At 51.8% G+C, this 23,712-nt stretch overlaps 9 protein-coding genes across 9 annotated transcripts; 3 read left to right on the top strand and 6 right to left on the bottom strand.

Moving 5' to 3' along the window:
• Nucleotides 1-330: 330 nt before the first annotated feature.
• Nucleotides 331-2,572, bottom strand: cp8 (putative carboxypeptidase Y; the record flags this gene model as incomplete). The annotated part of the gene is made up of 5 exons (XM_071042767.1): nucleotides 331-402; nucleotides 477-949; nucleotides 1,034-1,406; nucleotides 1,458-1,946; nucleotides 2,522-2,572. 5 exons carry the CDS (start codon nucleotides 2,570-2,572, stop codon nucleotides 331-333), a joined length of 1,458 nt encoding a protein of 485 aa, XP_070901813.1.
• Nucleotides 2,573-2,851: 279 nt separating this feature from the next.
• Nucleotides 2,852-5,102, top strand: BJX68DRAFT_274125 (major facilitator superfamily domain-containing protein; the record flags this gene model as incomplete). Its single annotated transcript, XM_071047590.1, has 6 exons — nucleotides 2,852-2,903; nucleotides 3,339-3,411; nucleotides 3,459-3,520; nucleotides 3,593-4,046; nucleotides 4,124-4,311; nucleotides 4,384-5,102. 6 exons carry the CDS (start codon nucleotides 2,852-2,854, stop codon nucleotides 5,100-5,102), a joined length of 1,548 nt encoding a protein of 515 aa, XP_070901812.1.
• Nucleotides 5,103-5,697: 595 nt separating this feature from the next.
• On the top strand, nucleotides 5,698-6,815 carry BJX68DRAFT_264301 (fumarylacetoacetate hydrolase family protein; the record flags this gene model as incomplete). Its single annotated transcript, XM_071044934.1, has 4 exons — nucleotides 5,698-5,886; nucleotides 5,998-6,072; nucleotides 6,141-6,435; nucleotides 6,511-6,815. 4 exons carry the CDS (start codon nucleotides 5,698-5,700, stop codon nucleotides 6,813-6,815), a joined length of 864 nt encoding a protein of 287 aa, XP_070901811.1.
• Nucleotides 6,816-7,338: 523 nt separating this feature from the next.
• On the bottom strand, nucleotides 7,339-8,723 carry BJX68DRAFT_274121 (trihydroxytoluene oxygenase; the record flags this gene model as incomplete). The annotated part of the gene is made up of 5 exons (XM_071047589.1): nucleotides 7,339-7,821; nucleotides 7,883-8,114; nucleotides 8,164-8,311; nucleotides 8,379-8,507; nucleotides 8,708-8,723. The coding sequence occupies 5 exons, from the start codon at nucleotides 8,721-8,723 to the stop codon at nucleotides 7,339-7,341; spliced, it is 1,008 nt and encodes a 335-aa protein (XP_070901810.1).
• A 317-nt stretch (nucleotides 8,724-9,040) lies between these two features.
• Nucleotides 9,041-11,439, top strand: BJX68DRAFT_253754 (putative monooxygenase; the record flags this gene model as incomplete). Its single annotated transcript, XM_071042766.1, has 6 exons — nucleotides 9,041-9,272; nucleotides 9,355-9,434; nucleotides 9,506-9,789; nucleotides 9,853-10,170; nucleotides 10,268-10,410; nucleotides 10,478-11,439. The coding sequence occupies 6 exons, from the start codon at nucleotides 9,041-9,043 to the stop codon at nucleotides 11,437-11,439; spliced, it is 2,019 nt and encodes a 672-aa protein (XP_070901809.1).
• Nucleotides 11,440-11,597: 158 nt separating this feature from the next.
• BJX68DRAFT_231661 (uncharacterized protein) lies at nucleotides 11,598-12,413 on the bottom strand (the record flags this gene model as incomplete). Its single annotated transcript, XM_071039370.1, has 1 exon — nucleotides 11,598-12,413. A coding segment is annotated over exon 1 (679 nt), but the record flags the coding sequence as incomplete, so codon positions are not given.
• Nucleotides 12,414-17,900: 5,487 nt separating this feature from the next.
• On the bottom strand, nucleotides 17,901-20,250 carry BJX68DRAFT_264297 (uncharacterized protein; the record flags this gene model as incomplete). The annotated part of the gene is made up of 3 exons (XM_071044933.1): nucleotides 17,901-19,063; nucleotides 19,659-20,102; nucleotides 20,157-20,250. The coding sequence occupies 3 exons, from the start codon at nucleotides 20,248-20,250 to the stop codon at nucleotides 17,901-17,903; spliced, it is 1,701 nt and encodes a 566-aa protein (XP_070901807.1).
• On the bottom strand, nucleotides 19,992-20,899 carry BJX68DRAFT_231656 (uncharacterized protein). Its single transcript, XM_071039369.1, has 3 exons — nucleotides 20,683-20,899; nucleotides 20,573-20,619; nucleotides 19,992-20,521 (listed from the first exon to the last, which is right to left on the bottom strand). The coding sequence occupies exons 1-3, from the start codon at nucleotides 20,804-20,806 to the stop codon at nucleotides 20,489-20,491; spliced, it is 204 nt and encodes a 67-aa protein (XP_070901806.1). The 5' UTR covers nucleotides 20,807-20,899; the 3' UTR covers nucleotides 19,992-20,488.
• Nucleotides 20,900-21,930: 1,031 nt separating this feature from the next.
• On the bottom strand, nucleotides 21,931-23,686 carry BJX68DRAFT_264296 (major facilitator superfamily domain-containing protein; the record flags this gene model as incomplete). Its single annotated transcript, XM_071044932.1, has 2 exons — nucleotides 21,931-23,445; nucleotides 23,498-23,686. 2 exons carry the CDS (start codon nucleotides 23,684-23,686, stop codon nucleotides 21,931-21,933), a joined length of 1,704 nt encoding a protein of 567 aa, XP_070901805.1.
• Between the last annotated feature and the right edge of the window lie 26 nt (nucleotides 23,687-23,712).

Genomic DNA, 23,712 nt, shown 5'->3' with positions numbered 1-23,712 from the left:
TAGATGCTCCAATTTCTAGGTAGCTATCTATGGATACCTATGGAGGGAAAAGGTAGGAATAGCCCTGATCCGTTGCTGCTGCGGAAGACACTAGCTAACAATGGATCAAGTAACTCACTAGTTCATATAGTATCAACTACTCCATTCCTAGGTTGCCACTGCTCATGACAAAATATAACAGACTATCCGTGTTGGAGAAACCCCCGTAATTCATCTATGTGGTGCGAAGCCGTCCAGCATAATATCCACCATCCGTACGTCCAGAGTGGGACGCACTCTATATTAATCCGGGACATATGGTTTCCCACCATCTTCCACTTCATAGATTCATCAATCGAATGCCGCGCCTGTGATCCATCGAACCATTATATCAAGCGCCACTTCCGGCTGATCCTGAGGCAGCTATCCACAACCCCAGGTTAGAAACCACAACCGGCCTTATCAATTGCTAGGTAGAGTGAGGTGGTGAGACTTACCAGATGGCCCGCTCTGTCCACCGTCACAAACGCAAACCGCACCGGATCTTGATCCCGACCGCCGACATGAATGCGTACCTCCTTTGCCTTTCCCACAGCCACAGTCTCATTCTCATTCCCATCCAGCAACCCCCACGGTTCCAACGACCGAGCCGTGAACGCCGTCTGCCCCTTCCACGGCAACGAATTTGCCCAGAGCAGGTTCCCCGCCGTATTGCAAGCAAGATCAACGTTTCCCTGGTACGCCAGGAAATGCACATTATTCTCCAACAGGTACACGACTAGATCCGAGGTAGAGGTCATCCCGTCGGCGGTCTTTTCAAACGCGTCGATCACGGGCTGCGAGACGAATTTGTAGTCTGTGATCTGTTTCGGGGGTTGTATGGCGTTCCAGACCTGTGGAGTGTTTAGGTACCGTTCGATGCGCGCGGCTTCAATGTAGCACATTTCGTCGATCTCACAGGGGGCCGTGACTGCATATTGTTTAGTATAGCTGATAGGCCAACAGTAGACATGCATGGTTCTGGCGATCTGCAATTGTATGGGATAGAACGTACTGTCAAACCTATTCCTCCCCCCAGCCCCAGCTTCATCCTCGTACCACCCAAGCACCCCCTCATAGCAAACATCCGCAGCAGCATGGCAGATCGCAGGATCTGGATGGCCGATGCAGACACCGTACAGCTCCATGCACCGCGGCATATTGGCCGCCATGATGTCGCAGCGCGTGCTGTTGAATACTGGCTCTGGCAATAACCCCGGGGGTCCCGGATTGGTCGTGCAGAGGGTTTCCCAGTATCCGAATGTCGTGTCTTTCGGAGACATGAACCCGTTGCCTACCAGGCAGGATTCGAGGCGGATTTGGGGTCTGTCTGGGTAGAGGTTGTTCTGTGTGATGATCTGGGCGCCTAGGTAGGGGATGTAGCGGCCCTAGCATCGACTTTTAGATCCGAGACTGAAAATGAGAATCACTGTGCTTACCGCATAAGACTCCCCAGAGAGATGCACAGAAACCCCCTCCCTCCCTGGAAAAACTGCTGAAACAAACACCTGCAGAAACCGATGCATATCAACCGCGGCCTGCTGCGAGTCCCCCGGAATCTCCTCCTCAAACCCCTCGTCAACATACGAGAACCCCGTGCCCACCGGCTGATCGACAAAAAGCAAGGACGAATTCCTCGACCACCCGCACGGATTAAACTCCGTCCCGTTGCCAAACTCGTTGATCCGACAGGGCCCATTCTCCTGAAACAGGCCGATCATGCTCGAGTCGCCCGGCCCGCCAGTTAGCCAGAGGGTTAGGGGGTCGGTAGCGGGATTATTTTGGCTCTCAAAGTACCAGAAGAAGAGGTGTTTGGGGCCGATGTCGAGCCGGCCCGTGTACTGCGCTGAGTGAGCTTCGCAGAGGGAGTCGTTTTGCTGGCGGATGCGGATGCTGTATTCTGGGGTATGCGGGGATGTTAGGACCGTCTAAGCGGTCTGGACATTCTGTAGGGCTGCATATGTGCCCGGGATGAGGGCTGCGACATGGAGCAACTGCATTGCAAAGTATACACAACTGGCCTTGGTTGACGGGTTACAGGATGAAACAAGCTTTCACAGAGATGCTTGGTTTTCTTTCAAAGATGGAAACTAGACTGCTAACTCAGATAGGCACCAACCCCGGTCTATCTACTCCGAACAACGTAGTACTCCGTATGATGGACACTCCGAGGCCCGATCAGGAGAGTGATGTACCGAATTGGCCCCCACGCTCGACATTAGCGGTATATTTGCTGCTCCAACCATTCCGTATGATGCCCTGGATATCGGTACAGCCCCAGAAAAACAACAATATCTTATAATCCGCAGGTCAATGGGTCCTAGTATGTATACCGCCAGCCACAACTCCAATCCATCGCCTGATCTGTACTACAATTCCGAGTGCCACCCTTCATTTTCATTCCAGTAAAGCAAGACGTGACTCAAGCTGTCTTCCCCAACGTTCAGTGACCGACTTTGCAGCCCAAAGGGTTGCAGATACAAGGACGAAAGCCGGGACGTACACGGATGCCTGCCGTGTGCATCGGTATATCTGGGTTGAGGGATAGTTTCATTTCGCTTTATGACATGTTTAGTCCCTTTACTTTCTATACACCTTCCTGGGTACTCGCTAAATTTGGGGACTCTTCGCCCATTCTATTTTACATGAACCATATATCAATATATGCCTACTTGTATATAACATGTGAATACTTGCTGTAGAACTGCGCGTGAATTCTACTCTTAGCCGCGACGGCCATAAAGGGTTGCATACTGGCTAGGCCCCTGTAATGGGCAAATAGCGCGCTTGACAGGGAGCACATTATTACATTCACTGATCAGTTACGACAAAAATGGCGGGGGTCAGCAAGGGGCTCTCACGTGGAACTTGCAACTACAATGGAGGTCCATCTTGAACTCCGGTCCGCTCAGGACCCCAGGTTCGTTACAGTGGGAAATCAGAAGAGCCCACATACACTTTTCGGCAAAGCGGGACGCGGGGTGCGGAACCCAGATCCCCCATGAGGGCTATGGGTCTGGAATGGTCGTGGCTAGGTTTGCACATATTACAGGATAGGCGTATCCTACCGTACGCTTTTAGTTTAGCCGGGACAATGAAGCCCCGCAAGAGACTCCTGTCACCCTCATCAGTGGAGGCCCGCTTCGTTGTGCGGGTCAAACTGGATGCGGGGACCTATTGCGGGACCTGGGGGAAGCAGGGTCTTGAAAACTGGGCAAGTTCCGCTCGTTTCAACTCGATCATACGATTCTTGCGTTTGCGATCCCTAGATATGCTCTCTACCGGCTCCGGCTCCCCTTCCGGGCCTCCAGCAGATCCAGATCAGTTTGATCTTTTGCCGGGCACCGAGATTCTGCGAGACCTTTCTAGCCAATCCTCTGAGTCAAGGCCGATGTAGGAAGCCGAACTTCATTGGATCTGTAGCATTCTGACTGTACTAGACTTGTCCCAACTCCATCCGATAATCCCAGTGATCCCTTGACTTGGTCCAAAACATGGAAATGTATGCTCCTTCATCCACCCTACTCCTCCTCATGCATCGCAACCGCACAGCGGCTTACCGAGAGTAATCTAGACCTCGTGGTCGGAACCCAATTCCTATACCTCTTCGTCTCCGTCGAGTCCGCTCTGTCAATGGGGCCCATGTTCCCCTTTTTCGCGGAAGAATTCGGCCTCGATGAGACTCAATTGGGCTTATTAACCGGCTCCTGTGTCCTAGCCCTCGGATTCGCAAACTTCCTCATCGTGCCTTGCTCAAACATCTTCGGCCGCCGCGTCACAAGCATTAGCCTCTGTGCACTGGGTGGAGCAACCTGCATATGGCAGGCCCTCGCCACGTCGTATTCGAGTTTGCTGGCTGCCCGTGCCATCAACGGTATAGCGACAGCCACGAGCGAGACGATCCTGGTTCAAGTTGTATCCGACCTGTTCTTCCTGCATGACCGTGGGTTGTGGACCGGTGTTTACTTCATGGGGTATTTCCTGGGTTTGTTCATCGGGCCGATTATTGCAGGAAATATCGCACAAACGTATGTATTTGTTCTTGTTTTCCTCCTCACACTCTCTTGCTTTCGCCACAACACTGACCACAGCTATGTATCATCAGATTCGGCTGGCGGAGCTTCTTCTGGCTCTCCCTCGCAATGACCGGCGTCAATCTTATTACGCTTTGTGCCTTCTTCCCTGAGACGAAATATTCCCGGCCTGCCAGCAATGATTCCGTCCCTCCACACGAAGTATCCTCTACCGAAGCCCCCAAATCCGACTCGATCCAGCTCGAGAACGTCAACCACTGTGATCCTGCACCAGCGATCGTAGGCAAAGGCCGCCCATCGAAATCCCAATTCACACTCTGGAAGTCCCCAGATCCAAACTGGAAGCGCTTTCTCATTCGCGACACCATCTCCTCCATCACCGTCTTCTCCTTGCCCATCATCCTCTGGGCGGGTCTCAACGTCGCCGGACCCGCCAACGTCCTGCTATACTGGAACCTCACAGAGTCCGCCATCCTCGGCTCCCATCCATACAACTTCACCCCCTCGGCCGTCGGCTACTCGAACTTTGCCTTTGTCGTCGGCGGCGTCGTGGGTCTCCTCACCGCAGGCCCCTTCTCCGACTGGATCGCGATGCGCGCCACACGCGCGAACAACGGCATCCGCGAAGCCGAGATGCGTCTTCCCGCTCTAATCCCTTACTTCTTCACCTCGGTAGCCGGGATCATCATCGGCGGAGTTGGATACAGCGAGAAATGGAGTTGGCCTGTGGTCGTCGTAATTGGATACGGCTTCTCGGGCCTGTGCGTGACGGCCGTGCCGACGATTGCTGTTGCATACGCGGTGGACTGCTACCGGCCCATTTCCGGGGAGATTATGGTTGTCGCGACGGTGATTAAGAATAGTTGTGGGTTTGCGATGAGTTACTGGGTTTTCCCACTTGCGGGGAGGGAGGGGTGGGTTGTGCCTGCGATGGTGCAGTTGGCGTTGACGGCGGGGCCGATGGTGCTGGGGGTGCCGATGTATTTTGGTGGAGGGAGGTGGTTGAGGAGGGTTACGAGGAATTCGGCGGTGCATTCGTATGGGCAGTGAATTGGGAATAGAGTCTATGGATCGTGGAAGTTTTTTTGGAGGTGTTTGCTTGACTACTTTAATAATGGTCACAGCGTATACAAGTCTCTAGATTTATACAACTGGTGGTGTCATTATAAAGCTAATATCCTAGCAATCGCCATAAATTCCTATACTTAGATTTCTGACCTATGCATAATACTCACATGAACTTGAGCTGCTTCTTTATACAATCTTTTGTATTCACAACCCGCATTAGAGTAATCTAGTGCGCCAACTTAAGCAGTACTCACCAAGACACAAGAAAGTAACAGATCAATTGTCGGCAGATGGAACCTAGAGTCCACTTTGCGAAACCAAGAATCAGCTACAGTCTCGACAATCGAGAACTGCTTACTGCCGGTCCCTCAGTTCGGGTTTCGTCCCACACTTCCCCTCCAAACTTCTCCGCCCCTCGTCCCGCCACCACAGTCCACACCCCACGACTCGACGATAACAATGCTACTATACCCCCGGTTCAAGACCAATCGGCAGTATCTTTTCTCATTTGTTCCTTCATTCCTTCACTTTCAATTTCTTCTACTTTCCCGTCTTTCTCTGTTCGATATCCTTCACGATGCCTTCCTGGACGCACCTGGTTCGCTTCGTCGCTGTCGAGGACAATCAAGTCCACCTCGGCCAGCTGGTCGACACCACTCGAGACGTCGGACGCGATAGTGTAGACGGTGTTGAGGTTGCTGTGTATGTGATCGACGGGACGATCTTCGATGGTCGAGTCACCGAGCAGGTCTTGCATGTCAAGTCGGTCAGTTTCTCTTGCGTCCAATGTGCCATGACATATATGACAATTATAATCATGCCCTTTTGACAATTCCAATCAGATAGAGGGCTGACATGTGTTTCGGGACGAATGTAGTTGCTTTCTCCAGTCTCAAGCGACCAATGCAGCTACATCCGCTGTCTGGGTCTGAATTACACAGACCACGCAAAGGTACGTACGCATCCATCCTACTTGGTTGAATGTACGCAAGCCAACAACTAACGCCCGGGGAAATCTAGGAAGCAAACCTCCCCCTCCCCAAAGTCCCCATCCTCTTCACAAAGCCCCGCACCGCGCTCGCAGGCCCCTATCCCGCGGCGATAAACGTGCCGCGCTGCGCGCAGGACGGAACAAGCGACTACGAGGCGGAACTTTGTCTCGTAATCGGCAAGTCCGGGCGCGATATCCCCGAAGAAGACGCGCTGGATTACGTGCTCGGGTATACGGCGTCGAACGACGTCTCCGCGAGGACCCTGCAGCTGCTCACGGCGCAGTGGTCGTTTTCAAAGGGGCTTGATGGGAGCTGTCCGATTGGTACGTACAACCGAGACATTCTCTTACCTTTACGCGACGTGGGGCGTCTAACATGGAATATATTATAACAAACAGGCCCCGTCCTCGTCTCCCCCTCCATAATCCACGATCCGCAAACCCTCTCCATCAAGGCAATCTACAACGGCGCAACTGTGCAAGACGGGCATACGCGCGATATGATTTTTTCAATCCAGAAGCAGATTTCCTATCTGTCTCAGGGCACGACGCTCGAAGCGGGCACGATCATTCTCACGGGAACTCCCGCCGGTATTGGATACTTTCGCGAACCCAGAGTGGTTCTGCGCGATGGAGATGAGATTTCGGTGCAGATTGACCAGATTGGGACGTTGGTTAATAAGGTGCGGTATGATGCGCGGTAGATAGAGGGGAGATAAATAGGGTGCCGGTGAAGACTAGTGCGTGCAACACACACATATGATTAGACGAAAATGGACGAGAAATTCCTGTTTTGATTAATTTCCTCGGTTCGTTTTCCCTCTTCCTACGTTTGGTAGATGGTCATGCTATCCATATCAACTGGGTTAAATGGCCTGGATATATTCAGTGCGGTGATAGCATGCCTCTCTCTACTACTTCGATGGTTTGACAGGGCTTTCTCGATGGTTAACCTAAACAACTCGGGAATCAAGACTTAATTTCGAGGATTACCCGGGGTAACCTATGCCGAAGACAGGTAATTATAAACGTGGAACCAGTGAGGTGAATACCAAGACAAGATGGACACCGCTGCGACGCTAGCAGGTGGTTTGCCGATGCTTCTTCTCAACGAACGTTTCTCCTGGAATCAACAATTTCTTTTGATAGAGAAATAACGTAAAAGGAAGAGAGCTGTGGTTATTTTTGCTTGCTAGCTGCCCATGCATTTGCCCTGATCTATCTACGTTATTTCAAAAACCACGCTGGAACCTCCGGCCCCCAAACAGCCAACGACTCATCCCCCGCAGGCCCATACCCAACAGGCGTCAGCTCATTAACCAAATCCCCATCCGCATAGTGCTCCACCATATTCCCCGTCGTATCCCACCAGTAGTCGAAGATCTGCGAGCCCAGGATATGCCGGCCCACGCCCCAGACAGACGTATACCCCTTTTCGGCGAGCCACTGGTGCCCGAGCTTCTGGGTGTCAAAGTCGTGCACCTCGAATGAGCAGTGGTGCACGTGGGAGGTCGCGTTGGTGCTCATGAAGAAGCTGTGGTGGTCGACGTGGGTGGTGCCGCGGTCGATGTGGGCGAAGACGGCGACGTTTTTACGGGTGCCGCTGGGGGTTTGAATGTAGAGGAAGTCGGTTGGGACGAGGTTAAAGGTTTGAGTGTAGAATTCGAGGAGGGCGTCGTAGTTGGTCGTGCAGAGGCCGTAGTGGCCGAGCTGTAGTACAGGATAGAGGGTTAGTGCGGCGGCTTATTCGGACGGTGGACAAGGAACGAACTTTATGAACAGCGGCTGGCCCGGCCTTGAAACGCTGGAATTTCCGGATCCGCGGCTTCTCGTTTTCGTAGTTGTACGTGAGCTTCTCGGGGACATTGCTCGGCTGTGCGGGTTGTTGACCGAAAATCAGATGCACCGGGAAGCCCTCTGGATCGTGGACAGTGACCATATGGCCACCCCCGGGCGCCTCGGATAGCCCCGTAATCTCGCTAGACGACTGTAACGCCGTCGCCCTGCCAGAGTCAGCGACACCTTGTTTCAGCTGCCTGGAATCCAACTTACCGTTCCAGATCCTGGTACGACTCAACCTCGAATGCACCCCCGAGAAACTCCTTGGGCCCCTTACGAGCATAGTACACATACTGGTCTGTCCCGTACCCTTTATACCAAATCTCACTCCCTGTGCGCTTCGCGACCGTCATACCGAAATCTGCTCTCGTAGTGTAGTTAGCTATCTACATCCTTAGCTTTCCCCCGCATCATATATCTAGACCAACCTTGGAGGAAAATGGTAATCTCCTCAAGATCCGGATGCTGGTAGCGCATGTGCGAGAGCTTGACCAGCCGGATCTGGTTTTTTGTATCAATCTTGCTGCGCTCCTTCCAGGCGCTCAGCGGCTCCGAGTCTGGTCCGATGGCGACGGTATCATCGATGGATGCCCCATGATTGAAGTGTTTTTGAGATGCCTAGGGCTTGGTGTTAGCCGCGGTTCCATGCTCCTTGTTTGCTGGTGTCTTCTCGGCTGCAATACGAACCATTCTGTGAATCTTGTCGAGGAGTGATTGGAGAAGAAATTGACTGATCCGTCTCTGTCTACGGTCGCACCTGCTGCCATGGGCATGACTTTACCTTGTTTTTGTCCCCGCAAGGCGCACCGCATGCTTAGTGTCCCGCATCTGCAGCTCCCCACCCCGCGTCCCGCAAGCAATTCCCACAATGCGGGACCGCCTCTTGACCAGTCCTTCCAAGGCGCGAGGGCGGAACAAGAACATGGGCTGATCCAATTCCTCCGCTTTCAAAAAAAAACCACCTATTATCTGGAATACGATAGGCGGGGATTATACTCTTCTCTGCTCGTCTTCATTCTCTTTTATCTCCGCCTTAGCTCTTCTGCGCTGCTCAACGCGCCACCCCCATCTATACAAACATACATCCACAATGACTAACAAGGACATCGAGTACGAGACAACAGACGTCGTCATCTGCGGCTGCGGACCCACGGGCGCAATGCTCTCGGGCTATCTAAGCCGCATGGGCGTGAGACACATCGTCCTTGAAAAAGAGAGCGGGATCACGACTGACCCGCGAGGGATTGCGCTGGATGAAGACGGGATTCGGCTGCTTCAGGGGGTTGGGATCTATAAGCAGGTTTATAGCGAGATTGGGACGTGTATGTCTCATTCCCTCACTCGGACTCTTTGACTTGGTTTCTCTGCGGAGAATATATAAGGATTAACATTTCCACCGGATAGGTATGCAGCTGTTCAAGTTCATCGGTGGGACACGGCCGGACTTGCACCGGGATGCATTTCTGGAGATGGATTACGCTACGGTGAGGATTCCATTTCCCTCTACGCCCCCCAGACCCTAGGTTTAGAATGTAGTTAACGGACAGTTCGCCAGACCGAAGGCGGCACAGGGCACGTCGGTTTCATCTGCCACAAGCAGCCGGTCCTTGAGCGACATCTGCGCGCGGCTATGGCCTCCGAGTTCAGTCAACTCCGGTCGAATTGCACAGTGATGGGTATCAAGCAGGACACCCACTGGACATATTGCCGCTACCGTGATGAGCACGGCGAGGAGCATGCCATCCGCTCGAGATTCTTCGTCGGCGCGGATGGAAAAACCGGCTTCACGAGGAAGAATTACCTTGAGCCATTGGGGATTCGGATGGAGCAAGCTCATGAGTAAACCCTGGATTTCTTGCACGGCAATCCGAGGGCTATCCGCTAATACTTTCCCTGGCGCAGCGCCTTCTACGACGAAACCTGGGTGGCCCTGAACTGGCAAATCGACCTCCCAACTCAGAAAACACACCCCGACTTCCCCCTCTGGTCACTGGGGTACTCGCCGCAGGACGTATACAACCTGTTCTTTCCCGTTCACTTCCGTTTCATCTGCAATCCAGAGCGACCGGCGGTCTGCGGCCGCTTCGGTCTGCCCGCAGACATGCTGTGGCGATTCGAGTTTGTCGTCCGACCAGGCGAGGATCCCGATATGATGGCGACGGGCGAGAAGACGGCGGAGATTATTTTCCCGTATATTACGCATGAGGGGGAAAGATATGGGTATGACATGACAAACCCTGTGTTTCGTTTCCCCCAAAGGGTCTTTGGCAAAGCAGGGCAGTGTGTGATACTGAATTGTTTCCTTTCCATCGTCTAGGTTGTCACAGGACATCCAGTACCCCGAAGACTGCATCCGCGTCCTCCGCTCTCGCCCCTTTCGCTTCGCAGCGCGCGTCTGCAACCGCTGGTCTCACGGCCGCGTCATTCTCTGCGGAGACGCAGCGCACGTCTTTCCTCCCTGTACGCTCCTGCCCCCCGCCCCCGCTTTGCGCTGAAGTACACATGTCCTGATGTAGTAAAAATCCAGTCGGTGGTCAAGGCATCGCCTCCGGCTTCCGCGACGCCGCCTCGCTCGCCTGGCGCCTCGCCTTCCTCAGCCGCTTACGACCCGACCAGACCTCCTCCTCCTCCTCCTCCACCACCAACAACACCCAAAACGAGCAAAACCACACCCACATCCTCCATGCCTGGTGCACCGAACGCAAACAACAACTCTCCGCGTCCCTCGCATCCACAATCGAAAACGGCCGCTTTGTCACCGAGGCGAATCCGCTGCGGATATTACTGCGGAGTGTTTATCTGTTCGTTGTGAATCTTGTTCCGGGGTGGAGGAGGGAGATGAGGTTGGGGAGGAGGAGGGAGGGACTTGGGAGGTATGTATATCTAGGTATGGAGGGGGAGGGGGAGGGGTACAGGGAGAGGGAGAGGGAAAGTGAGCGGGGGTTAGCGATGCCGTTTATGCCCGAGATGGGTGGGGGAGTTTGTTTGCCGCAGGTATATTGTAAGTCTGTTGGAGGTGGAGGAGGAAAGGGGAGTGTGTTCTTCACGGATGATGTCATCTTTGGCGTCCACAAGAAGGGTCTCTTCCAGCTCCTCGTCTCTCTGGATACGCTCTCCCATCTCCAAGGCGCGATGGAGATGATCGCCAACGTCAAGACCGCACTAGTGGAGGGGATAGAAGATGAAGACATTTGCCTCGGCGAGCCTACGTACCTAGTGCAAGACACTGGTCCTGGTACTCCCACCCGGATGCCCTCTTCAGGAACGGTATACCAACTCGCAAGCGCGGAGGAGTTTGCGGCCTCGCCGCTTTGCGAGGGGCGGCCGGCTCCGCAGGGGTATGACCCTCTCTACCTTGCAAAGGCTGTAGGTAGCGGGATGCGATTTGTGATTGTTCGTCCGGATAGGTTTATTTTCGCGTCGTGCACGGACAGCAAGGAGCTCGAGAGGGCTGTGAGGGCGGTTGTGGGGTACGTGCGTGGGTGCTGAGCATTCAAATGAAGAGATTATCATATGTGTATCAGGTATTCAAGTACAAAGCTTAAATTTTCCAACACAACAGTCACTCCTTATAAAGATTGTTTTTGTTTTGTTTTATTTTTATTTTTCGCCCCTGGTTTTCTTCACCCGTCCACTCTCCTCTCCTCCTCCCTCTCGATCCCGGGTAACAGCAGCCTCAATATCCCCGCCAACCGCTTCGACAACCCCCAGTGCCCCATCCTCTGCAGCAGATCGACAAGCCCACCAAACGTCGTCGACTCGGCCATTGCAGATCTCCGAGTAGACCCAGTTTTCCACCCGCTCGCTGAGAATAGGGCTTGCCGACAGTTGACTTCCATCTCCTTGAGCTCGGGGAAGTCTGGCACTAATCCCGTGGTGTTCCCTCCTGCTGAGTGCGCGTAGTCTTGCTGGTCGAGGTCGCGGTACTTTGTGTAGCAGTACCAGGCAATTGCGGCGCGGAATACCACGCGAGGGACGTGGATGGCTGGCTCCATCGATAGTGGGAGCTGCTCGAGGTGCCGGAGGACCAGCGCGGCGTGGATTGCGGCGCGCTGGCCGCGGGAGGAGTTTGCCCATGCGCGTACGTATGTTGCGATGCGGGGAGACCTGGCTTGATGTGCGCCTTCGCGACCGATGGCAAGCTCGAGAGAGTCAATGTCTGCGGATAGGGAAATGAAGACTCCATGCCAGAGCACGAGCAGCGAAAGCGGGTCTGGTCTCTCTCGTTGGTGATACGGCTTGAGGTGTGTGGTGTAGAATGTGATCAACGAAGAGGTAAATGCGCAGTCGATTTGTTCAAGACTGTTTCCATCGTCGGGTTGATTTGCCACTGTCTGTGTCTTGCTCTCCATCATGAATGCTGAAAGGGCTTCGAGCTCGAGATATGCATGCAGTCGGGGTGTACTTCCAGGTGGTGAATGACTGCGGGTGTTGGCTTCGGCCCCTTGCGTCGAGCTGAGATGCTCAACCATCAGCCTGGACCATGCTTCTGCCGCGCTTGCGTTCCAGAGCTCATCGTTGCATAGCACGGGCCGCTTCGGCGGACTATGTCGGAGGTAGGGGTCCGTCACAAAGAGTTCTGCTATTTCGACGTCGTGGATGTGGAGGGCCGCCGCGATCCTAGATAAAAAGGATGTATCATGTCAGTGTTCTCAAGCTGTGAGATAGAATGCCCGCACATGGCGAGAAACAGGGCGTAGAATCGCACCTATTACGCTCCTCCGTCTGAGCCCAAGTTCTCCAGGCGTTCTGTGGGCGATGCAGCACTTCCTCGAGGGAGATGCTGTCCGACGCCTTTCTGGGTTTAAACATACGGAACCTCCTTGCCCACTGTAACTGGTCAGTCTCCTTATAGCTCTTTTCACTTGCTGGCACTCACCGCCACTAGTGTCCCGTGAAAAGTCTGTGCTATAAAAAGGTCTTTTTGTCTCTGTCTCATTTTCTTTTAGCATGGTGTCCGTTCCAGATAGTAAGGGCAGCTTGCGAACACCATACCCCGGATAATAGACCAAATGTCTGACCAATGAGCGCCGCCTGGATCATCGGGGTCACTCCTGTCCCCCTCTCGGACATGTAACCTTCCCACTGTGACTCTTTGAGTTGCGGAGCCTATCTATAGTGGTGGTCAAACACTTACTGAAGAGAGAATTGCCTTGTTCAAGGTCTCGAATATCTTCTCCCCCTGCGACTGTGCGTGCGATAGCCCGACAAATAAACTCCCAATCGAGCATATGGACAATAAAAGGAGCGAATTGATCGCCGAAGGCCGAAAGGTCGGTGCGTGAATAACAGGAAAAAGCGGGTGGAACTTGGAAAAGTATGTCTGGATGCACATGTTCTGGAACAGTCAGATAGGCCCCTTGAAACTCAGAGGGAATAACCGTGGTAAGTTACCAGGAAATCAGTAGATGGGAGGGGAAAGACAGGAACTTGGTGCTGTAGCTTGACGGCAAGATTTGTCCTGTATGCATCATCTACGTGCGTTTCTTCAGAGCCGATATCCGGCGTGATGTACCCTGATTGCGAGGAGGCTGTGTATGTGAACCATTCTCTCTGCACAGCATCTTCCACAGAGGGGGGAACGTTGTGCTCGGGAGCGGGAGCCGGCGGCTCAATAATCGTAGGGAGGGGTTCCGGTGGTAGGAAAGAACTCGTAGACGCAATGATGTTCGAGTTGAGAGCGTCCAGGTCAAAGTCATCCTGGGCAAGCCACACAGGCGTCTGCGGAATTAAGTTAAAGACCCAGTCGTTGCTGCGAGTTGAGTTGGTCATAGGGGGATGGCCTGGTCCGGCTGTTTCCGGCTCCGTCGTAGATTGGGGTCCAAGGGAAACATTCTCAAGCCAAGGTGACGGATAAGATCGTACCACATCGCCTGCGAGGGAATGGTGGCCGATCCCATCATCTGACATGGTTGGATGCGATACATGGTTCATTCTTGCAAGGTCCTGTACCCCTTGCGCACACGGCGGATTCGGGAACTCTTGGGGCAGACTAGGGCGCGCTTCGTAGTTACTCTGTACACGTCTGCTATGTGTGTTTTGTGATAGACTGTGCACATCCAGATTCATCGTGTCCGAGGTGAAAGTTGCCACCTCCACCACTCTTGGAGACGCCGATTCTGCAGATTTATGAGACCTGCGGTGGCGTAGAAGCGAGTCACTAGAGAGAAGTTAGCAGACCCGACAAGGCTGTAGAGTCAAATGGTGAGTGCTACTGTCGACTAAAAGCCTTATTGCAGACTCGACACACAAAAGGCTTCTCCTTTGTATGCGTGCGGACATGTCTTGCAAGGTGCTCTTCTTTGGTGAATGATTTTGAGCACCATGGGCATAGGCGCTGGCCCCTGATCCGACTTGGTGTATCTGACATGTTTGTAGCTGTCGGCTGGGTTGAGGGGCATGTCGATGGAGACTGGGAAGGAATGCAGGTGGAACTTGGCTTGGGATTGAAGCGGGCGCAGCTTCCCCGCAAATTCCACCCCTGCGGGACCCCGGCCCGACGGTTTCCCTGCTTACTAACAAAGGCTTGTTGGTTAAGTACACAAAAATAATTTTATTAAGAATAAGATACAAAAAGGAAAAAACATACAACAGTAGAGATTCGCATGTGGTCACCCACCATACTACTAACCTACCGGCGTGTGGCTTAAGCGTGGCCAGAAGTCAGGTGGGTGCCGCCTGGGTGAGATTAGGGTGAGGCTGCTTTACGGTCGCGCGACTTGGGTGAGACGCGGGTGAGATTAGGGTGAGTGCGCAATAGACAGGGTGAGATTCTATCGGCATGGAAGCCGTGGGAGAAAGGAGACATCATGGGATGTGTCGATTCGTGGGTGCTAGCTAGCGGAAGACGAAGCTATCTAGGAAGCAGGCACGTGATCCGTAGCCTCAGGCCGTCACGCCCACAGATTCTCACTGCCGGCTCACTTGCCTTAGTCGCTTCGTGTGACCTGCCTATCTTACCTAGCAATAAACCTTAGTACGCGCTCGCTTACAGAAAAGATTGAAGATTGGCTACCTAAGCTACTACTTCAGGCACCAGCGCCTACCATAGCCACAAAAAATGCTGCCCTGGACGAATTGTAAATTTGAGGTGATGACGGTCGGAGAGGTCCTCAGCCTGCATTGCAGAGTGAGAAGAGCAAGCAACACTACTGGAGGAAGGGCGTTGGTTCTACCTCTTCTTGAATCTCTTCATGAGAACTAAGGGGCGGGGTGTCTAAAACCAGACGATTTCTATTACTTTGAATATTTTCTTGATAATAAAAGCTGTGCGCCAAGCAGTCCAGAAGAGGCGAAAGAAGTCTCTTTTTGTAATAGAATGTAAAAATGTCTACTTAGATGCCTCCGAGCGCGATGGCCACCTTGGAGCTGCTGCCGTCGCACTTGATAATAAGCAAGAAATTATCCAATCCCGATAGGTACAGGTGGGACCGACGCACCACTGGTCAGTCCATGGCTAGCAAGCAGCAGCTATGCGTAAGGCGGAAGGAGGGCGTATATAGAATAATAGTCCCTTTTCTTCCCCTGAGACTCCCTGCCCTCTAACGAAGGTAAAGATCTGTTATATATAGAGTGCAAGAGTATGCGGACCATACTGCTGGAACCTGTCTCAACAGCCTTGTGTAGTAAAGGAGTGCAGATCTCCTGCTGGTGTATTTTTGCGCAGTGGTCTATTAAAAAGGAAGCTACAGCTTCTTGTCCAGTTTCAACCGCACAGCGTAGTGGCGTATGTTCAAACGTAGGCCACTGGTTGATATCCGCACCATTTTTCAGAAGGGACTCGACCATATCCAGATGTCTCTTAGACGCAGCCATCTCAAGGGGAGTCCAAAAACTACTTCTCTGATTCACCTCTGCTCTCCTGTGAGTAAATGCCTGCGCTATACTTAGATGCCCATCGCGGGCCGCTATTTGCAATGGCGACCTGGTGGACTCCTTATGACCAGTGTCGTTTGGATTGGCACCTGCGTCCAAAAGTAGCCGGACCGTGAGCTCATCGCCGCTCTCGACGGCGAAATGTATCGCGGACTTGTGCCAGTTATCCACTGCCTGCGCTTCGCAGCCCGCGGCAAGAAATAGCTCAATAATGTCAGCATACCCGCCTTTAGCCGCGCAGTGCAGTGGCGTTTTTCCGTCTCCCATTACTGAATCATCGCCTCCCTCGCCACAATCTAAGCGCAGCTTAGCCGCTTTGTGTTGGCCTTTCTGGGCCGTCCAGTGTAGGGGTGTACCGTCCTGGTCGCTGTTGCGGTCTGCCTTGCTGCTCTCTGGCACCAGCATCTTGATCAGGCGTTTTTGGGTGTCCAATGCTGTTACGTGTAGTGGTGTCCAGTTGACAGTATCGTTCGAGTCTTCGTTAGCGCCATCCTAATCAAGGACTTGGAGTGTGTTTTCGTGTTTTTGGAGCTCTGCAAATAACAGAGGCATCCAGCCGTCTTTGTCCTTGACATCAACATTGGCCCCATTGTCAAGCAGTAATTCGACGACATCGCCGTGTCTCTCAATAGCTGTGAAAAGCAATTGTGTCCAGTCAACATGCTCATCTTGAATATCGATATTAGGATCATGCTGGAGGAGCAGTTTCATGGTTCGATAGCATCCAGCCTCCGCTGCATAATGTACTGGTGTCCAGCCTAGTCAGTCGCGCGCTTGAATGTCAGCTCCTTCTGTGACAAGGTACTCAGCGAGTACGGCATGCTCTCCCGTAACTGCAAGGTGTAATGGTGTCCATCCTTTCCTGGACCTCGCATTCATATTTAGCTTTCCAGTCTGCAATAGCAAGATGCTGATATCTCTTGACTCCATCTTGGTCGCAATATGTAGCGGAGTAAACACGCTATTATCTTCCGCATTTACATCCGCTCCTTCTTTAATTAAGAGTCGGATAACCTGGACAGCGCTTGCACGTGCTGCGTAATGCAACGGTGACTATCATTTGTATCCCTTAGCCGCCAGCAACTGCACCACCATGCTGGCATTGTGGGCTAGGGCAAGCAACAGAGAAAAAAATTCCAGATTTCCACGCTCAGCCGCAATATGCAAGGGGCTCTGGCCAAGCTGTCATTTACATGCAGATTCGCTTGGTTCGCAACCTGCAAGACAATATCCTTGTATCCTCTCCTGACGGCATAATGCAATGATGTTCTTTTCGAGACCAGCTGCTGTAGACGGAAGACCCAGTGCAGGCCGTCCAAGATTTAGGCAAAAGCTCGTTCTCCTGCCCGAGATAGTTAACGTCTGGACCTGGGTTTGGAAAGCGAACATCAAGGTCAAAAGTTGTCATACAACACTCGTTTATATTGGCGACAAACATATCTGGTAGAGTATGGTTTCGTGGCTTATAGGGGTCTGGGGGTTTTTCACAACAGTAATTGGGGCGCAGCTCATAAACCTTGTCCGGAGACGGGAGATACAACATTCGCCAACCTATCTGACGTGTTAGATAAGCCTTATGGATGGGTAAATGAGCATACGAGTAACAAGGCATAGGTAGTGTGGGATAAAATATGTAAAAAGAAAATAAAGCTGACATTCATTTTCGTCTGCATCAACACTACCGCGGATCATTCCACCCTGGGTGTGCTTAGCCTTATTAAAAGGTCTCCCCGAGGTCCCAGCAATACATAAAATGGCTCGCAATCTCCACTCTTGCCGCCAGTATGTAGCCTTTTGAGGGACATTTCCAGGTTATTGGCTTATCTACCCTCAATGTACCGCAGTTGCAAAGCATCACCACCGCCACTACTACCCCAGTTTAATGGTTGTGATACTAGTGATGATGGAGATATTAAATAAGTGAATTAGCGTTCCTAGATAAGGAATGGCTGTCGCAATAGCATGAGTCTGCATTGTGGCTGCTTGTCTGGTTATCCTGCATCTCTGCACTGGAGAGTAGAAGATTACAACTTATCGCGGCAAATTCTTGAGGGGTTCCAGGTAGGCCTCACACTTCACTGTCCCTCGTCATGAGCAATCGCGCCACTGGCTTTCCCTAGACTACCTATCAACTGCATAAGATTCTCCAACAGTGGCGGTGGTCTTTCAAATACGGCTTGGCTTGTCAAATTATCCCGTAGGATGCCCAGAACCATGTTCACCACGCCTACTGTGTCCGTAATGGGGATCAGGCTGGACGAACCATCGTCGTCTCCGACCCCAGACTGCCCGAGACTAATGTACGCTTCACCCCAGTCCGTAGCCAAAAACTGCTGAACTTCGATCGAATCCAAGCCGTTCAAGACGGCTACCGCTCTGTTGGGGCGGTCCGGTGTCTTCTTTTCAGGGGGAGAGACTCTTGTTTCACAAGCCATTCCGGACCTCACCAACACCCCATATGTCCATAAAGATAGACTCGCATGATATATCGCCAAGGCATAGAACCCGCGGAGTGCGCCCGGTCGAAACTTTTTGGCTGTCCGTATCACCTGGCCCGCATGCCAAATACACTTGCGAGAGGTTTGGTCGCCAATCCAGCACTTAAACAAAGGAAGTACACGGCAAGCTTCATCCTGACCTTCTCCACCTGCGAACAGCCGGGCCTCTTCTATGGAAATGTGGAGGTGCATCGTCAACAAGTCCACCAGTAGCAGAATTTCGGGGCAATGGTCGTGGTTGGAGTACAAAATGGCTTTTCGAGTTTGATTTAGATATTCGCTGAGGTCGTGATGACGGACCATGAGCGACGTGTTGTAATACCCGGGTCGGGTCTTCGTGCTTGCTAGAAGCTTTAGGATTTCCCAAATCGAACCCCAAATTCCCTGCAAGATTATCAACATTGAAAAGTCCATATCATAGTGGTATAGACCAAAATTCGCCATCTGCATAGGATCCTGCAAACAACTGAGCAACGATAGATGTGTCTCTCGAGTCGAACAGCTCTCATTATTTGTCTTGAGACACAGTGATTTCCACGAGTCAGCATCCTGAGCCAACCAGAGTTCCTGAGCCGAAGGTAGAGCTACTGTGAGCTCGGTATACGATACGAGTGGACTCACAAAGAGTGACATGGAGGCTAGCGCATCGTGGATGAAGGCACGATACGCTAGGCGCCGATATGACTCTTGATTGACCCACTGGTGCCATTTTGCTGTCAACACTTCTCCGGTATCATCGGCTGTAGGTATCAGAGAAGCTGCATTCCTATGCATATGAAAATTTCCTCCCTGTCGTAGCATCTACCTCATTCAAGTCAGCTCATACCACACACGGCTCTGCGCGATAGCTTACCGTGTAGAAGACCTGCCTTAGCCCTTCAGTGATCTCCATTTTCCGTTGATTCCCACTCCAGAGACCGATATCTAGTTCGCACATGAAACATTGCAGGAGCCATAGCTCCCGCGTTACTTGATTAGACCCATTACAAACCTTCGTTAGCGTTGACTGGAGGGCGTCATGAATCATTAATGCGAGCTTCTGAAGGTTTCTCTTCCCAGTCAACGTAGCGCCACATGCTATGACAGCCGAAAGCAAAATTGGATGTTGTTCGTTAGGATTAAATGTTCCAACGTGCATGTATGAATGCTTCTCGTGGTAGCTCCAGGAAAAAAATTGCTGTGCTAGTTCACCCAGTAGTTGGCATGACGGGAAACAGCTGATGATCTGGCGCGCAGTTTCTAGCTCACAAGTATTCAATATGGATGCTAGCATTCGATCTCGCGTATGACGATCTACCGCCTTGCTGGGGCATTGGGGGTGTACCGTGGACCAACTTCGACCTGGAGCATTGGGATCTAGGGTCGCAGATAGGCATAACTCTTCGGTCAGTTCATCTTTGCCTGCGACGGGCAACCAGCGCCTGAGGAATGGCTGGCGGAAGGCTTCTGCCTCTAGTGCCACAGGCCTTCCCAATGCTGCTGACTCTTTATCCCCTGTTGACTGGCAGGTTTGCAGAATCTCCATCCCGACGCTGGAATCAGTCGCATCATCTGCGGCTCTCCTGCCACCGAGTTGGCCTGGAAAGACAGGATCTTGGTCATCTAGATCGATACTAGTAGTATCTGTGAAATTAAAGACATCGTGCTGCCAAATTAACGAGCTATCTTCACCATCCACGGTCTGTTCGCTTCCTAGCGCAGTTGCACCATTTTCTGGATCTGTTCGAACTTTCAGTTCTCTGTGGATTTCGGCAAGTTGAGACTCCTGTGCGAAACCGTCTAACTTACTGTTACTGTAAAACTGGGATTCTGCCAAGGGAGTACTGGTCGTACCCTCTTTTATGGGGCTTGCTTGGGCGGATGGTGGGGAGTCATGCAGGTTGAACTGAGGAGCTGATTGTTCGCTTGCCGGTTGATCCCTAGTCATATTGTTGGAGTATAACGAAGATGTTCCATCTTTCTGCCCAATAGAAGCCTGGTGCTCGCTTTCCGCCATCCAATCTTTCGTGGTATACTGACATTCGATCTCACGATCTCGACATCTTTGACACGGTTTCTCGTCGTTGCATTTGATCTTGGCTCTCGCGCAGGCTCTACAAGCCTCTTGCGTTCGGGTTTGGTACGTAGGATATCGTTGCTGCTTCCGGTGGCGCTCTCCCTGAGGCTCATGTCCTACCATGTGTCGTTTGAGCAGGTCCCTAGGAGAACGGTCAGTCCACCGGCGAGGTACCGGTACTTATATCCCTCACCGTGATTTGAAACCCTTGTGACAAACAGAGCATCGAAATGGCTTTCCCTGCGTGTCTTTGCATTATTAATAGTCAGAGTACAAGCTCGACATGGAAACCCTGTCACTCACGAGAGGAGACATGGCGACGGAGATGATCCATCCTGGTGAAGGACTGCAAACATAGCCCACATTGGAACTGAGGTTTCCTAAGTTGAAGCTCCGCAACCAGGTGCTCTGATTCTTCGGGGTTCATCTTGGAGGTGAGGACGAGGCGTCTTGCTCGGGAAATTCTAACGGGTTTGTGCTCGAAATTTGTACCGAGAAATATCTCTCCACACGAGTTGTGCCAAGCGGGGAAAGTGGAGAATCGTCGCAGGAAAGAGCTATCCGAGATGGAAATGTTTTCGGTGGTCGTGATCTCGACCGGGGCCTCGCCATTTCCATGCCACTAGCCCCTCCTTCTAGTCTTCGTGGATCCTGGGCTGCTATGACTGCCCGCTCCCCCACAACCCGAGAATTGTCACATTGGGCGTAGGTGCTCGTATGAACTAGTACAAACAAGTACAATGGGCGACTAATAGTCTAATTAATTTAATTAATACCTTGTAGGATAATATTAATTTATTAAGCTTATAGCTAGTATATAAAGTATTAAATAGCTTTAAATTATATAAATCCAAAGGTCTTAATTTATCATACGTAGTTATTAAAATATCAAGTGTTATATATACATATATATACTCGTTGGGGTGCGGGTGCCGGAAGACTTTCAACCTATAACTCTATATTAAAATATTCTAGGAGACATAACCTGGTTATATACCAGAGCCCTATATCTAAAATATATGCACCAAGTTGTATTAACTATAAGCTTAAGATGATTAAGATATTCGGTTTTATCAATAGCAGTTTATATGGTAAAATAGGTGGGCGGGTTGACCGCGATGGGCAACTCAACAGAGAATTACGTTCCTGGTTGGAGGTATCTATTTTCTGAAAGTTGACCTTTGCGGTGATAGTCATTCAAATTCTGTATATGAAATATAACTATAGAAATCAATCCAATCATAGAGCTCACTTTTGGACTAGGGTGAGAAGGATAGACAATTCAACTTTCTGTACGAGCTAATTTGCTCTACTCGGCAATAATCCATTTCTCTTCTGAGAAACTAGTGCGCAGGGGCATCACAGCTCGTACAGCTATCAAGAGGATGGTTGGAGATTGCAATACTAGGAGAAATAACGGGAAGTGAGTGTGGCAGCACAAGACAAGAAACTTCGAGGGACAAGGAAGAGGGAAGCGCAATGGTGCTTCCTCCATTATATATCTTCGGGTCCTGACCTGATGGAGGTTTGGGGGTGTTGAGGGCCCTTTTCTTAATGCCGTGCTCCATTTCCGAGGGGCACATTCCTCATGATTAGACCGCCCGTAATAACCAGAGCCGTTAAAGGAGCAGGTACAATAAAGATATACCGCAGCGACCGGATATATACCTCGATAACAACATTACGTGTCGCTTCTGGAAGGTCCCAGATGTTAAAGACCGACGACACGACCTTGGTGATGACCTCGGGATCGACACCAGCGGCCGGCAGAAACTTTGCCAGGCGATCATTGAGGATTGCACTGCCGATCACAGGGCCACACATGCCGCCGAACAATTGGGTGAAGGCTAGGATGGAAAGAGCCGCAGACACGTTTTCCTCCTTGTTGTCGGCCTGTACTGCAATAATAGGGATACCCTGTGTCAGGCCAATCCCAAGGCCGCAGATAATTTGAAACCCAATCAGTTTCGCACTCGAGGACGAGCTATCGATAGTCCAGAGCAGGCCAGAGCCCAGGGCAATCAGTGAGGGACTCAAAATGCCCCAGTACCAGTAGTACTTCGTCCATTTGAGTAGCATTCCTTCTGCTAGTTGCGCGAGAATAATGGAGAGCAAGTAGGGGATCATGTTAATGCCAGCCTGAAGAGAGCTGGATCCTCGTCCAGCTTCGTACACAACAGGCAGGTAGGTTGTTATGAAGAGATTGCACATGAAGCAAAATAATGCCATCATACAAGCGCCCACCACGGTTCGATTTCTGAGGACCCGGAATGGCATGAGAGGGAACAGGGCGAAGAATCCTTGAGTGCAAGTGAAAACAACGAAGAGGCCGGCGAAGGCAACGAACAACCCAATTACCGTAGTGGAATTCCAGGCGTAGGTTGAGCCACCCCACTGCATGGCGAGCACAAAACAAACCAGGCTAGATGTCACAACGATGAATCCTAACCAGTCAACAAGCAGCCAACCTGCCTGGTTTGGTGTGACATTGTTCCATTCTCGGTTGGACACTAGTCGTAGACGAGCTTGCAACTTTTCTTGCAAATCCTGTTCCAGCGGTAGCGCTGGGACGGCTGGCATGACAAAGATATTAAGAGCGATAGAAATGGCTCCCAGTGGTAGCACAATTAAGAAGCACATGCGCCATAGATTGGAGTCACTGGAATTGGCAAAGGCACCCGCGATAATCGGGCCAACCGTGCCACTGATAGCGTTTTGGAGCCCAAATAGACCGAAAATCATAGGGCGGTATTCAAGATCCACAAGATATGCCACCAAGGTCTGGCAGGTGATATAACAGCCAGCGGAGCCGATACCTGCCACGGCACGGCCAGCGATAAGAGCGGTTGTGTTCTGTCCTGCTCCGGACAAGGTCGAGCCGAGCATGAAAATTGAAATGGCTCCAAGGAGAGCATATTTGGCGTTGAAAAGCTCGCTGAATTGGCCGAACAATAGCATGGAACCGCACTGGGTCATGTAGTAGGCTCCACTCACCCAACCCAGCTTATCGAGGGCATCGAACTGCGAAGAGATCACGGGTAGCGCTGGTGCGAGCATATTTCCCCCCTAGAAAGCCGTGAGTACTTGGATTACAAGCGGTAGGAGAAGGATCTTTTACCATACCACCCATAAACTCCGTGACCAGCCAGCCAGCAAAGGCTAGCACAAGGACCTTACCATGCAGATGGTCTATGCGGAGCGGCGAGCCTGGCTGACCAGCATCCTCAACCTGGGTTACCGAAGCCTGGTCTTTGGAGGTGGTATCGGTGCGATCCAGGTCATCATTGTTGGCAGGTAATTGGTCCATCGCGCGTCAAGGCTAAAATGGGCAAG

Source organism: Aspergillus pseudodeflectus (genome assembly GCF_044049435.1).
Source record: "Aspergillus pseudodeflectus strain CBS 756.74 chromosome Unknown BJX68scaffold_10, whole genome shotgun sequence".
In the NCBI taxonomy this organism is placed as follows: Eukaryota; Fungi; Ascomycota; class Eurotiomycetes; order Eurotiales; family Aspergillaceae; genus Aspergillus; species Aspergillus pseudodeflectus.
The sequence above is the reverse complement of the archived record's forward strand: the minus strand, read 5'-3'. Positions and strand labels throughout refer to the sequence as shown.